At 36.7% G+C, this 16,249-nt stretch overlaps 1 protein-coding gene across 3 annotated transcripts in view; it reads right to left on the bottom strand.

Annotated features, from left to right (window-relative positions):
* Positions 1-13,396, bottom strand: part of ATP13A5 (ATPase 13A5) — a 102,085-nt gene extending 88,689 nt beyond the window's left edge. For all 3 annotated transcript variants that reach the window (XM_007517407.3, XM_060198497.1, XM_060198498.1), the window contains exon 1: positions 13,268-13,396. In XM_007517407.3, coding sequence (XP_007517469.1) covers positions 13,268-13,327 — 60 coding nt within the window. In that variant the 5' untranslated portion in view covers positions 13,328-13,396. The remainder of the gene's footprint in view (positions 1-13,267) is intronic.
* Between the last annotated feature and the right edge of the window lie 2,853 nt (positions 13,397-16,249).

The following is a 16,249-nucleotide window of genomic DNA, read 5'->3' as shown; positions in this document are numbered from 1 at the left end:
ATCTCTTATTTTAAAATCTCAAAAACTAGACTTATTTAGTATATTGGGACAGCCTAGAAGAATGCTGTTAATGGTTTGAGTCCTGCACCACTGTGGGGTGCGGGGTAATGGATGGCTCAGTGGGTAGAGTATAGGTCAATGGAGCCCCACCTCTCCAGAGCCCTAGCCCACCAGGGAATGATAGAAACAGGTTGGGGGTATGGATTGAACTGCTAACACCTATGTTTAATGGAGAAGCAATTACAAAAGCCAGAACTCCCACCTTCTGCATCCCAGAAAAGAATTTTGGTTCAAACTCCCAGTGGGGGAGAAATGATAGGTGGAAGATGAGTAAAGGGCTCTAAAATCCAACTCCACCAGGACCCAAAGAGAGAAGAGGAGAAGAGGAAGAACATTTGGAAGCAGTAATAGTTGTAGGTGTGACCTGGAAGGGAAGAGAGGGCAGAACTATAGGGGAAAAGGGAGAGAGACAAATATGTATAAACATAGATAGTTATAGAAATAGTAGTCAATCCCTCTCTGCAACCATGGAAGAACTACTATAACTTTCTTTTTTTAATGTCTTTTTAAAAATATTTATTTATTTATTCCCTTCTGTTGCCCTTGTTGTTTTTTATTGTTGTGATTACTATTGCTGTTGTTGTCATTGCTGGATAGGACAGAGACAAATGGAGAGAGTAAGGGAAGACAGAGAGGGGGAGAGAAAGACAGACACCTGCAGACCTGCTTCACCGCCTGTGAAGTGACTCCCCTACAGGTGGGGAGCCAGGGGCTGGAACCAGGATCCTTAAGCTGTTCCTTGGACTTTGCACCACATGTGCTTAACCTGCTGTGCTACCACCTGACTCCCCTCCTATAACTTTCAATGCAGGGAATAGGAATACAGAACTCTGGTGGTAGGAACAGTGCAGAATTATACCAGTTATCTTAGAATTTTGTAAATCAATATTAAGTTATTAATAAATTTTTTTTTAAGTACAGGTAAGGACTTGCTTGTATGAGGTCCAGGTTTGACCCTTGTGTAGTAGTTTGGCTTCTGTGTGTGTCCATCTCAAAATACACATATTGGACATCATTGTTAATATACTATTGTTTTCAGCTCTGCTTTTACTTTTTTCCCTTTAACCCTAAACTTCTGTATCCAAATCACAAATGTGGAATGTCAGGAAGTTATCTTTTAATAAGTTTTGATAGCCCTTCAATGATTGAATCTCTTCAACTTAATGAAGTAATCGATCTGATAGCTTTAGTTTTTAAGGTTTTATCTTCAATACTAATATTTTCACTAATTTTCCTAATAAAGGGTGTTTCAGTAGGCCAGGATTTCTTAGCAGGTCTTGAAAGCAATTCTTAAGCATGGTGGAAAGATCACAGGTATAAATCTGAGACCATACTTTGTTAGTTAAAACAAAGTATGTGTGGCCTGAGGAAAACTATTTCCTCATGGGTTTCAAATATATAAATGGATGTAAGTGAGATCCAAGTTTGGTTCCCTACATGAAAAAAAGTCTTGTAAACTTGCCAGTATAGAGTCTGTATATTGGGGCCAGGTGGTGGCGCACCTGGGCAAGCACACATGTTACAATGCTCCAGGACCTGGATTCGAGTCCCCAGTCTCCACTTGCGGGGTGGGGGGAAGGTTTGCCAGTGGTGACACAGTAGGTGTCTCTCTGTCTCTCCATCTATCACCCCCTTCCCTCCTGATATCTAGCTGTCTCTATCCAGTAAAGAAACTTTTTAGATTCTGTATATTAATTTTGAGGAGGGAAATTATAATGTCATCCTAGTAAATACAGAAAAATACTTTCCTAAACACATGTAACGCAGATACATGATAAAAAATAAGAAAAAAAAAAGTAAACTTCTTAGTAAAGTAGAAATAAATAAGATCCTTCAGGTAGCATCATGCTTAATCACGAAATGCAAGATATTTGCCTCTGAAGTCACAAGCTAATATTGTCCACAATCAATCACCATTAATATCCAACATAATTGAGTCCTAACTAGTAAAACACAAGAAAAAGAAATAAGTTACATAACAGCTGGAAAATCAGGAAAAAAAACAGTACTGTATTGTATATGTGAATGTTGCTAAGAGATTAGTTATGACAATAAGGAAGTAGTAATTATGTAAAGTGACGGTAGCAGTAGCTAGTACTGTGGTAATAACCATTTCAGAGTACTTAAGGTAATCATTTTACATTATCAACTCAATCAATACATTATACAATTCAAAGTTGCATAATATTATATGTCAACTATAACTCAACAAAGAGGGAGATTCTCTTTATGAGTAACTATGTGTATAAATCTAATTTTTATACAAATTATTAGAATTAATATGTGATTTCACCAAGGTTATGGGATACTATGCCAACAAAGAAAAATGTTTTTGTATATACAATTTGAAAATAAAATCAATTACTATCTGTAATATCACCCAGGGATAAAATTCCTTATGGTTTTGTCAATGTTTCCTTTTTATAAATAAATTAAAAAATATATTTCCAAAAAAAAAAAAGACACTGAGAAAACCAAAGATGAACAAATGAAGAGATATGTGAGATTTGAGGATTAGTGATTAGCAATCTCTTCTAAAATCACATGAAATGTTTTGAAGTATATGATAAACTAATTTAAAACTGGTGTGGAAATGCAAACGGCACAGAATGATCAAGATAATTTTCAGAAAGAACAACTATAGAAGAATTATACCATCAGAACTAAAGACATATCACAAAGCTTTCTTTCCATGAAAGAAAACACTGAAAACCACTCTCAGGAAGCTCAAGTGAGAAACTTTTTCTTAAATTGAAAACAAAAAGATAGAGTGTATATTTAGCTTTAAATTTTAAAACATTTGGACTATGTGAGAAGTAACTTACAAGCAGCATCCAAAATACTGAGTAAATGACATTACATATGTACGTTCCTCACACATCTGAGAAACTGGTAGACCAGAATAACCTAGTAGAGATTCTACTTCCAAAAGATGAGTTTTCTAGTGCATTTTATAGAGTAATGTGCTCTTTATTTACAACTTGACTTCATCCAACAGAAAGAAAAGGAAAGGAAAAGAATCCTATTAAGTGAGATCAGCCAGAAAGAGAAAGAAGAATATGAGATGATCTCACTCATAGGCAGAAGTTAAAAAATAAGAACAAAAGGGAAAACACAAGGCAGAGCTTGGACTGGAGTTGATGTATTGCACCAAAGTAAAGGACTCAGGGATGGGAGGGAGAGTTCAAGTCTTGGAACATGATGGCATAGGACAACCTGTGATGTGGAAAATTGAGGAATGTTACACATTACAAACTATTGTGTTTTACTTTTGACTGTAAACTATTAGCCCCCCAATAAAGAAATTTTTAAAAAAAGGAAAAGAGAGAAAGGGAATAGGATAGAGAATTGAAAGGAAGAAGAAAGAAAAATGGCATAAATGTTAGCCTTAGTTATATCTGGAGATTGAATTATAGCATTTTGATTTATATTGTCTGTAATGAACAGGATTGTTTACAGAACAAAGTGTAAGACCTGAAGAAAAATGAAAGAAAACATAAAACTTTTGTTTATCCAAAGATCTCTGAACAAGATATTGGCTATATGCACTTATCACATGAAATATTAATCATATTTTGAATATAAAAAACTATTTCACACCAATAATAGGACATAAAAATACAGTAAATGAACTCTGCAAAAAAAAAAAAATCACAAAAGATTTTCTGAGTGAACTACATAGCATTCAAGAAGATGCCCTCTATCATGAGACAATAAGAAAATGAAAAGTAAAATTTCAATGATTATGCCATAATCTAAGGTAGTCACTATAGCTCTCAAAAGGAATACAGTTGATTTCCTCTACCAGATTTGAGTATTAATTATAAAATGACACAATAATTTAGCCACAGAACACTTAAGGTTAAAAGACTGAAATATACAGTGTTTGGAAATGAATGAAGTAATTACTACTCTTATGTTTCTGGTTCAAGTGTAAACTGGATATGGACATTTTGAAGAAAAAAAAAAGTGTAGCTAATACAATTATCCCTACTGCACTGGAGTAACCTCACTCTTGGATTTTCACACAACAAAAATGAATGTGTGTGTTTACCAAAAGTTCACAGAATAGTAAAATCAGTCTCATTTATAAAAGCCCCACATAAACAATAAAAGGTACACCACTAAGAAAAAGACAAATATTTGTGTGTTTTCATATAATGGAATACAGCTATTAAAAATGAACTTCTAGACAAGTGTGACTACATCATCAAACTAAAAAGCTTCTGCACAACAAAACTATGAAAAAAAAATAAAAGACCAACAATTAGAACTGGAAAAAATATTTGCAAACGCCAACAGGTATATGGAAAGATGCTCAGGATCATTTTATCACCAGAAAATGTAAGGCAAAACAAAAATGAGATGTCACCTCCCACTTGTTAGAATGTTATCAAGAAGATAAGAAAAGAAAAGCAAATGTTGGCAAGGTTGTGGGGAAAAGGGGAATTTTTGTGTACAGTTGGTGGAAATGTAAATTGATGCATTCACTGTGAAAAACGGTGTGAAATTTCCTCAACAAAATTTAAAAACAGACTTTAATTCTACTTCTGGGTATTTATCTAAAGAAAATGAAGACAGTAACTTGAAAAGATACAGGGACCCGTATGTTCATTGTAGCACTATTTATAACAGCTAATGTGTAGATATATCTAAGTGGCCATCAATGTATGAATGAAGAATATGTAACACATAATGACATATTTTCATATATAATCAAGTATTATTTCATATACAATGAAATATTTATCAGTCACAAAATAAAAACAACAAATCTTGGCCTGAATGGAACTTGAGGGCATTGTGCTATGTAAAATGAGCATAAAGAACAAAGCAATGCATTTGAAGTTATGAGACACATATTCAACAGAGTACTACTCTGCAGCTTTAAAAGATGGTATTGTGTCCTTCAGGAAGAAGGATGGAACTTGAATTATGCTTAGTGAAGCAAGGAGTTGAAAGGGGACAATTAGATATTTTTATTCACATGTGGAATAGGAAACCCATGAGCTTAAAAAAATAAAAGTAGCAAAACTGCAAATTATGTCTAATTCTTTGTAAGAACTATAATGGTTACCGTTTTGTTGATGGAGGCATGTGGAACTGTGGTGGTGGGTGTGCAGTGGAACTATACCCCTGTAATTTTATAATCTTCTGAATAATTATCAAATCAATGATAATTTTTAAATAAACAATGCTTTGGCTTATTTAATACATCGTTGCCTATGAATCTTGGTAAAATCCCCTTCTAGATTCTTAATCAGTTTTCCCACAGGTTGTGTGATTAAGTTTAGGACTTGAAGGAGAGAGGAGGGGAAGACAGGGAGGGGAAGACAGAGAGGGGGAGTGAAAGACAGACACCTGCAGACCTGCTTCACCGCTTGTGAAGCGACTCCCCTGTAGGTGGGGAGCCGGGGTCTCGAACAGGGATCCTTAAGCTGGTCCTTGCACTTTGCACCATGTGCGCTTAACCCGCTGTGCCACCACCGGACTCCCGAGAATGTTTCAATACATTTTTTGGTAGGTCTCTAACTTTGAGTCCTTTGAATCATGGTCAAGGAGATAATATCTATGTGTCCTTTCATGGGATTAGAATTAAACATGTTTTATCTCCCAAAAGAAACAATAATCACAGCACCAGGTTTCTGTTCATTATTCACAATCTACCCTTTGTTATCTTTATCTGAACATGTCAAATCACATTCCTTTGTGTAGCAGATGGAAAAACATTCTTAAAACTGTTCTTATCTTGAACTCTGCCATGTTTTCTTTACTGCTGGCATAATATTGTCCATAGTTAACAGATCATGTTTGTATAGACATTGTTCTTTAGCCTTCTGGTATGTGTTTGGTTAGCTGGACCTAATAATATTTACATGTTACTTATCAAGCATTGATACCAAGCATTGTTAACTATAGTTTCATATATTTCACCATGTCAGTAAGTACTCTTTGAGGAGCTCGAGGAACTTTCCTTTTTTTTTCTTCATTTTACAGTACAACTACTCTCCTCAGCTAGGCTCCAGTGAATTCTTACAGCAACTAAATGAAATTAACATGACTACTTATTAAAATAGATATTGCTATTAATATGCATAAGTGAATATTAATTATGAATCAAATAAACTGTTACAAAAAGCCTTCGTAATTATTATTAAAGTAGTTCAAACTATTCAATTTCTCTCTCTCATTTTTAACGCAGTTCTGGAAGCTTGAGCATGAATGACTCCACTACTCCTAGTCTAACTTTTTCCATCTTTTTCTTTTTATTTGAGAGAAAGACAAGCAATCATGATTATACCATCCATGACACTTCACCCAATGTCATGGTGCCAGGGCTGAAAAACCAAGACTTTGGACATAATACGGGATATGCTCTGCCTGGTGAGCTATCGCCCATCTCCCTCCCCATTTACTATTTCTTTCTACAGTAAAAACAACTTTTTAAGTAGTGTGAATCAAAACCCTCAGCTACAGGAATTCCCCTAAATCAACCAATGATGCTGTAACAACAGTGCTAGCATATAGTCTTCCTGAAAGAAAAAAAAATGCAACCCAGGGCTACATTTGCTGAGGCTAATGTCAAGAAATCAATATGTAGGTCAAAGGTAATGAGATATTTTGGGCTAATAGGTACTTTTTTCTGGAATCAGAACTTCTCCTAGATCAAGGATAGAGGACAAGATGACATGTAAAGCATCACTAAATACTGGGGTGGATGACTTCAAATACCATTTTCTTTGATTTTTCTCTTAGAAGGAGATAATTATTGGATAACCATTCTTGGATACTCATGCGTGATTGCCTTAAGATTGGCTGTTTACTATCTTATAGGTCTATAAACAGATGCAATAGTGTATTCCTTCCCTATTACTACATAACCTTACTGGCTTACAATAACACAAACTTACTGTCTTACAACATTCATGGGTTAAGCGTCTACATAGCGTGGTCTTTTGCTCAGCATTTCATAGGACTAATTTCAAAGTATGGGGTCAGGTGATAGTGCACCTAGTTGAACACACATGATACAAAGTGCAAGGACCCCGGGTTCAAGCCCCTGGTCCCCACCTGCTGAGGCGAAGCACCACAAGTGGTAAAGCAATGTTGGAGTTGTCTCTCTGACTTTCCTGTCGCCCTCTTCCCTCTAGATTTCTGGCTGTCTCTATCCAATAAATAAAGAGAATTAAAGAACTAAGAACTAGTATGTCCTAGGCTGTGCTCCTTCTAGAAATCAAGGACCTCTTTTAAGATCAAGTGTTGTATGCCAGATTCTCCCGTTTTATTTTTGTGGTTCGAAGGCAGGAGAAATTCTCGGTTCTTGGAGAACACTAAGATGGAACCTCATCGCATTTGTTTTAAATTTGACTTCAAGGAGGATCCTCTGATTACATAGAATCTGCTCAGATGTTCTCCCTATGGTGAGTTCAGCTGAACTCACATTGATGTTATCTGTAAAACTTTTTTTTTTCTAACAACATGGCATGAATTGTAGCTCATCATATTTAAGGGTTCTACCCACACTTTACACAGAGGCAAAGACCATTTGAGGGGTGTCATGTTAAGATTCTGCCCCCACATGTTTAGAAAGTTATTCTGGAAGGAAGATAAATCAGGCCTAACCTGCCACCATCTAATCTGTTCTCTCCATCAGCCATTCAACTGACTATTCAGATGACTATGATTGATCTTTAGTGAACTGTTCCCATTGACTTTTAAACAGTTCTCATTCGTAATCCGCAAATATACTATAGTTCAAGTGTGAATAGTGGAGCTATTATTTATTTCATGTTGCAGAAGAGACTTCCATTGACACTGCAGACTATATGTTTAAAGCTATACTAATTTGACAACTAGATTTCAGTAATAATCAAATAAAGTCTGTTCATCACTCTTAAAGTATTTACATATGTTGGGAGAGGGGTAGTAGAATGATTATGCAAAAAAAAAAAAAAGACTTTCATGCCTGTGGATCCAGAGCATCAGATTCAATCCCCTGCCCCCACCTGAATCAGAGCCAAGCAGTTTTCAAGTGAAAAAAAAAATTGATGAATAAAGTAAACTCACTCTTTCAAGTATGTGAGAGTGAGAGAAAGAAAGATAAAAGGGCTGGTGGAGCGCCTGGTTAAGCAAGCCCACACATTATAATCTGCAAGGACACAGGTTCAAGCCCTGTCCCCACCTGTAGGGGGAATGCTTCACGAGCAGTGAAGTGGTGTTGCAGGTATCTCTCTGTCTCTTTCCCTCTCTATCTTCCCCCTTCTCTCTCTATTTCTTTCTGTCTCTGTCAAATTAATTAATGAACTAAATTAATTAAAAACTATTTTCCTATGGAGGAAAAGGAAATATACTATCCAACATTTTTCCTCTATACTCATTGCCTTTCAAATTATAGTTTTTCTTTTCTTGTCTATGTGTAGTATGTGTAAAACCTAAGATTCTCATATGTAAAATAATAATAATAATATTATAATAATAATAAGTGAAGCCAGGTGTTTTACTGGCTTTTGTTCCCTTCCCATAGATATTCAAACCATAGTAAACACCAATAGATACTCCTTTCTCACCACTAATGTTAACAGGTATAAACTAAAATCTATTAAGACTGAAGTTTCTATATAAACAATATGGATATTAGCTAGTTTGCATCTCCCCATTTTTCCTTATTTGGTTACACACTAGGAATGATAACATAGTTCAACTCTAGAAACATGTAATGTTTATATATAAGTCAGGCCCTGCAGAATAATTCAAGACTTCACTTGGATAATCCCACAGGCCCTCCTTACCCACTTAGGTTCTTCATGGGTATTTGACTGAAGGAGCTTATGATTTGCTCTGACAATGTATAGTTTTTCTTTTATTTGTTTGATTTTTCAAAAATTTTTTCTCAGATCCCCTTACACAGTCACAAGTAATAATTCACTTGAAAGATAAATGAGGAGACATCAACTCGGACTCAAAGGAGACTTCCAGAAAGGAAAACTGGGGGAAAAGATCTTCAAGTCCCACAATGACACCCTCCAAGGACTGGGACTGGCCATGCCCAAGTTTAGTTTGACTTGCTGATCGTTTTTCAAAAGAAGGAAAGAATTTATTTCCAGATTTGTTCCCACGGTTATAACAAGGCTGTTTCATAACTGTTATGACCTATTTTATAATTGTTATGGATCTTTTGAGTTGTAGGACAGCAATTGCCTGGAGCACCACAGCTGCTTCCTCCTTAGCATCTGTTCCTAGTCATACCTGTTCCCAGCAAGTCTCCTTAACTCACCAAGTTTCCTGATTCTGATCCATCTGAGTAGAATTTGCATGCAAGCACACAGCTCAAATCGTAAGTAAATTCTTGGAGGAGAAAACTATAGCTACCCTCCCTGCAGACATATCTGCAGTCTTCATGTGCAGGGGACCCGAGAGAATAAGTCAACGTGCAGCAAAAGTTAGAGATTTTTATTAGGATAGACAAAATTGAGAAGTAAAGAATTAACTGCCCTTTAAGTGAGACAGAGGGAGCCAAGTCTGTAGAGAGGAAACTGACAGCCTACTTTGGGCAAGGGTTTCTGCTTTATTCATCTTTTCTACTGGAGTCTGCTAGGTAAACAGGGCAAAAGTTTGCTGCCTTCAGAGTGGTTTCTGGGGTAGCTTCCTGTCTTATTCAATTACCAGGTGTGAGGACAGAAGTTTGTTTAAATATTCTACCTGGGGTCATAGCGAGAAGCCTTCTGTATTGATATTTTTATTCAGAATGGCTAGGCTAGTGTAACTAAGCAAGTGGAGATAAAAATTTGTTATTAAAAAACTCTAGTTAGCATCTATTACTGTTAAACACAGATTTGACTTACATCTATTATTGTTTAGTGGTGTTAAGAAGGAGAGTTTATTTATACCTATTAATGGGGAAGGAAAATGAACTCTAGTCAAAATATTATATAACAGTATTTTAAAGAATAAACTATTTTGAATGCTTATTAGGGCTGGGATTCTAAATTACTGTAGAGAAAAAATTATAGTTTCAAATATCTATTAGGTGTAGGTGTGACTTAGAAAGGAAGGGAAGGCAGGACCATAAAAAGTGGGGATAAAAAAAATAGATAGATGATAGATAGATAGATAGATAGATAGATAGATAGATAGACAGACAGATAGACATATAAAGTGAACCCATATCTGTTACCTTGGAGAGGTAACAGGTTCCCCTGTTGAGGAGATGGGGAGCCTGAACTCTAGTAGTGGGAATGGTGTAGAATTATACCTGTTACCTCATAATTTGCTAAGTCAATGTTAAATCACTGATAAAAAAATAAAATAAAATACCTATTAGTGATAAAAACACAACAGTTGTTAAGTATTAAAACACTTGTCTTTAAGAAAAGAAAGATAGCGGCCAGGTGGTGGTGCACCTGATTGAACGCACACATCACAATGCTTAAGGACCCGGGTCCGAGCCCCCCGTCCCCACCTGCAGGGGGAAATCTTTGCAAATGGTGAAGCAGTGCTACAGGTGTCTCTCTTTCTCTCTCCCTTTCTATAACCCCCATCCCTCTTGATTTCTGGCTGTCTTTATCCAATAATTAAAGATTAAAAAAAGAGAAGAAAAGAAAGATAGTTTAAGAAGAGGACTCCAGTTTTTACATATCCTACACTGAAAAAGGAGGCCCAAGTTTTGCAAATGAATGTTTTAGCATATGACTGACCAGAGACTAGAGTCAACATATAAATAAAGAAAGAAAATTTCATTAGAAAGCAATATTTTTAATGTTTTAAATATATGATTTCAGACACTATTTCAGTGTCAACTAGCAGCCAGGAAACCAGTCCTTTCATTTGCTTGTGTTTTAAACTCTTTCTAAGGGGTAGCAGTTTATCTGGCCTCTCTCTGGAATTACTGCTATTTCAATAACATAGCAACAAGCCTTATTTATACTTTTGTCCCACTGCACTCCCTCCACCTGCTGGCACACCCTGACAAAATGAAATAAGCAGGTGAGATTCTAAAAGAATTTTCATTAGATGTCTCTAGAACTGTCCTCTGATACTTTTGTCAAACCTCAATGGCTACAAAAGGTTAAAAGCTAGGCTATAAAGTACAAATATACGACTGAGTGAGAGAAAGATGAAAAATAGAAGAGAAAGTTATGAAGTTATCTAGTTTTTTTAAAAAAAAGCATCAAAACTAGCTGGTACAGTTAAGTGACAATCAGTCCAAATAAGTAAATTATTTGCATCTCATCTGAAGATTTTAAATCACTTTACAGCCACTATCCTTTTGTAATTTAACTTTCCTGGGAGCTGCATTAAACCATTTTTTAAATATTTATTTATGTATTCCCTTTTGTTGCCCTTGTTGTTTTATTATTGTAGTAATTATTGTTGTTATTTATGTTGTCATTGTTGAATAGGACAAAAAGAAATGGAGAGAGGAGGGGAAGACAGAGAGGGGGAGAGAAAGATAGACACCTGCACACCTGCATCACTGCCTGTGAAGCGACTCCCCTGCAGGTGAGGAGCCGGGGGCTCAAACCGGGATCCTTACGCTGGTCCTTGTGCTTTGCGCCACCTGTGCTTAACCTGCTGTGCTACCACCCAACTCCCTTATTAAACCATTTTTAAAAGGGAGGTAAAATGAAAAAAAAATTTTTAGAATTTATTTATTCACAAGAGAGAAAGAACCAGATATCACTCTGGTACATGTGCTGCTGGAAATTGAACCTGGGACCTCATGGTCAAGAATCCAGTGTTTCATCCACTGCACCACCTCCCAGACCACTAAAATCAATTTTTAAAACTTTTTTTTATGGGGCAGGGCAGTGGTGCACATGGTAGAGCACACACATTCTAGTGCACAAAGACCCAGGTTCATGGCCTTGTTCTCCACCTGCGGGGGGGTGGGAGGGAACAAGCAATGAAGCAGTGTTGCAAGTGTTTCTCTCCCACTCCATCTATCTATCTGTCTATCTATCTATCTGTCTATCTATCTATCTATCTATCTACCTATCTCCTCCTCCTCTCAATCTCTCTGTCCGTAGTGTCAAGAAATAAATAAATAAAGTAAATAAATAAATGTAATTTATTTTACATAACCCAACATATCTACAATATTGTCACTTCAATGAGCAAACAATAGAAGAATTATTAGCAAGAACATTTACACATCTTTAAACATACTAAGTCTTTAAAATCTGGTGTTGTTTTAGTTTTCAGACATTACATGTGGCTTTGCTAGAGGGTATAGATGTAGACGAAAACACTTATTTTTCTTTTGTTAACAGAGGAGAGTAGGTGGAAAATGGGAGGGGTATGGATTACCCATAAATCTCACACAGAATCTGGCAGGAAACCTACATTCTTCTGATACATGGACCTTATCCTCTGAACCCCCTGCTCCATCCCTTCCTGCCCCCAATTCTCATATTCAACATGGACACCCCACTATATTACAAACAGCATGGATTGTGAAGAGGGGAGGAGTGGGCTGTATTCCCAGTCTTGTTCTTCCAAACTAATGACTTTGGGCAAATTACTTAATGTATCCTGGTTTCAGGTTTCTTTGCTGTAAAATGGGTTTAATCCCTTTGTCCCTGAGTTTTGAGGATCAAATAAAATATAAGTAAACTCCTCGAGACCAAAATAGAAAGTGTAGGTGTTTTCAAGCTTTTAACAACTGTTTTGTTTTGTTTTTTGAGTTTTATACATGTTCAGATGTAGAGGAAAAGGAAAAAGAACTGAAGGAGTGAATGTATGCTAAATAAATCCCATGTTTGTTTCTTTTCTTGATGCTTATAATCTCTCTATGCTCAGGTATGCTTTTTCTACCCAAAGGACTCTTGAGTTTAAGTTATGCAAATTTTCCAAAAACATGGAAAAGAAAGCCTCAGCTTTTGCCGGAATGTATTTAATAATAGATACAAAGAGACTAAAGGAAGAGATAATGTCAACAAGCATCTTGCTGTATTGTATTACAACAATCACTCTCATGTTGTCTGAGGAGTCTTTGTCGGAGCCAGGCCAACATACTTGCAGATGGCAAGAAGTCAACATCTATAAGTTGGAACTATCTTAGTTCCTGGTTCCTGCAGGTTGCCCCACTATATAACCATGCCTTATAATTCTCAGGAGTCGTACAGTACTCAAACCTCTCCAAATCTTAAGACCAGGATCATCCCAGAATTGCCTGCCCACAGAGTATGATAATAGAAGAAAAACTCACCAGTTCATTCTCCTCTCCTGAGTTGAGCAAAGCCCGATGGTCCTTACTTCGCTCTTCCATCTGAAACCAAACCTCTTAGAGTGACTGAGCAGTTTCATGAATGTCAAAACACTTTGGGGTTTCTCTTAGTACACACCTAACCTATTAAGCTAACAAAAGAAAGGAACTATTATCCTCAGCTACTAGACTGGTCTGTTACTCTATCTGCTTTGTTTGTTCTTCATCTTTCTAGTACTTGTTTGCTAAGCTGCTTAAGAGCCTCCAAACTTAAGTTGTTGAAGCAGGAAGATAAATAATATCATGTGCTGTCCCTAAATCTCTCAGGGACATTTATGTCTCATGTTAAGAACCCAAAACAAAAGGATTAATCAGTGAGAGATAAATAAAAACCCAGTGGAATTCAGAAGCATAATGACCATGTAAGATTTGAACAGAGAATTTGGTTTGTGATAGGAAATATAAAAATCAATTTGAAATTGACAAAAAAAATTGTGTTCATCAAAAAAAATTATTTTAACATTGATTTACAATATAAGATTTTAGGAATGCAATTTTCATTGCAATGTGTGTGTGTATACAGCTCACCAAAATTCCTGACTTGTTAAAAGTGAAAGTTTTCACAGTCTGAGCCTGCATATTATTTTTGCAGGATTGTTTTAGTTACCTATATTTCATATGTGAATTAAGAAATCTAGCTGTTGTCTTTCATTTCTGTACTTACTTCATATAGCATAAGTCTCACATTGCATCCATCTTATTTCAAATGATACAATGCAATATTTCAATGGCTCTATAGTAGTCCACTGAGTAGACATCCTATGACTTCTTTATCTAGTCATCTTTTTTAAATTTTTTATTTATAAAACATAAATATTGACGAGACCGTAGGATAAAAGGGGTACAATTCCACACAATTCTCACCCCCAGAACTCCATATCTACTCCCTTCCTTTGATAATTCCCTTTTCTTTATCCCTCTGGGAGCATGGACACAGAATCATTATGGGCTGCAGAAGGTGGAGGATCTGGCTTCTGTAATTGCTTCCTCACTGAAGGGTGTTGGCAGGTCAGTCCATACTCCCAGCCTGTCTCTCTCTTTGCCTAGTGGGGCAGGGACCTGGGGAGGCAGGGCTCCAGGACACATTGGTGGGGTACTCTATTCAGGGAAGTCAGGCTGGCATCATGGTAGCGTCTGGAACCTGGTGGCTGAAAAAAAAGTTAAGATATAAAGCAGAACAAATTGTTGACTAATCATGAACTAAAGGCAAAAATATTGCAGATGAAGATTTGGGGTCTCCATTTTGGAAAAAGCTAGTAGATCTATTTTAGTTATAGTCCAAGGAGCCCATGACTTTACTAGTTTTTGCCTGAGCCTGACAGCTAGTATGCAGTTGGATGCAGGTTATTGTCTGGGGAAATGATGTCATAGTTGGAAAAAGGACTAGAAAGCTGGATCAAGGAAGAGAGTAGCTCCCAAATATGGGGAAAGAATATAAATATTGTTAACTGTAAACCCCATCAATTTGATCTGGGGCCCATATTCCACACAGGAGCCTATGTAACCTCTGCACCCCTGTAGGTCTGAGCTCACATTCTGTGGTCACAGCTAGGAACATTCCAGGCTGCATTAATTTCAGGACCCATCTTCTTCAGGTAGTAGGTAGAGTATGTTGTTCAACCTCCCTCCGGAGAATGGAATATTCTATATCATTGTTAATCCACATTGAGGGCAGGGTCCTGTAGGGGGCCAAAAAGGGGTCATTATGTTATTCCTGATGGAGATGACCAGTGACAGTGGCGAGAGGCTATCTGTTAGAGGTCTAAGCCCATCATGTCTGTGTGGGAATCCTTGGACTCCCTGACTAGGGACCCAGGTGATGGGGTGGCCTGGTAGTGACTAAAGCGTCATCATTAAAGTATGCCAGTCTCTTGCCCTTACTCAGCTTTTGTAGTCCTTACTTTGTCTGACAACATTAGCTTTGGAGTAATAGAGGGACGTGTAATAGGAGGAAGATGAGGAAGGTGTCTAGGTCTAAATAGAAACTGTTTCATTAGGTACTTTACAGTGACTTTTTAGGTTTTTCTACTTGCTCGCTTCATTTATTGACCTAGCCATCTTATGATAGGCATTTAGGATCTATATTTGGGAGATAGTTAACAGTGAATGATTTCTATATTAGTGGGCCTATGGTCCTGTTCTTGACAGTAAAATAATTTTATAAAGATAACTGAGAACAGATGTTTTTTGTAGAAAACTATCCTTTTGATGAAAGAAAGACAGCTTTTTTCCTTTCCTTTTTCTTTTTTTGAAAGTGAATTGTGAAGATATAATGCCTGGAGCAAGGCAGCCACATTTAGATCTTGAGGAAGATGAAATTCACTCTACTAAGTATGTTGGTGAAAAGGGCAAAAGAACTTAGGTCTTTATGATAACACTGAGCCATGAAACTAAGCCGGACCACTAGCAAAATATATCTTGTTAAATCTGTAATGAAGTGTTCTTTAAAAGTCACCATTTGGAGTTTGTTACTTAATGGCCTAAGAAGTGAAAAATACAACATAATATAATATCCCTAGCAATTCCATTCAACTTTCATTCAGCAATTATGTGTAGAACAATAGAAATGCTGGATATTGTGCCTCCTTCTTAGAACTGCAGAGCTGAAGAGAATCACTTCCCTGAGGGAACTTGCACTAATTGAGAGAGATAGACGAGGAAACAACCTTTAAAAATAGGATGGAAACCAAAACTCTGGTGTAATGGTATAAAAGTAGTTTCACAAGTAAGTGGCAGCCATGCTGATACATAAAAGACAAGAAGCAAAAGTTCATCAGGTAGACAGAATAAGGGATAGTAGCACATTCTATTTTTGTATGTTTTACATTTTATTACTGTATAGAGACAGAAAAAAATTGAAAGGAAAGGGGGAAATAGAGAAGGGAAGAGTTAGAGAGAGAGACCTGAAGTAGTGCTTCACCACTT

Source organism: Erinaceus europaeus, chromosome 9, assembly GCF_950295315.1.
Source record: "Erinaceus europaeus chromosome 9, mEriEur2.1, whole genome shotgun sequence".
In the NCBI taxonomy this organism is placed as follows: domain Eukaryota; kingdom Metazoa; phylum Chordata; class Mammalia; order Eulipotyphla; family Erinaceidae; genus Erinaceus; species Erinaceus europaeus.
Note: the sequence above shows the minus strand (reverse complement) of the source record. Positions and strands in the feature narration are given on the sequence as shown.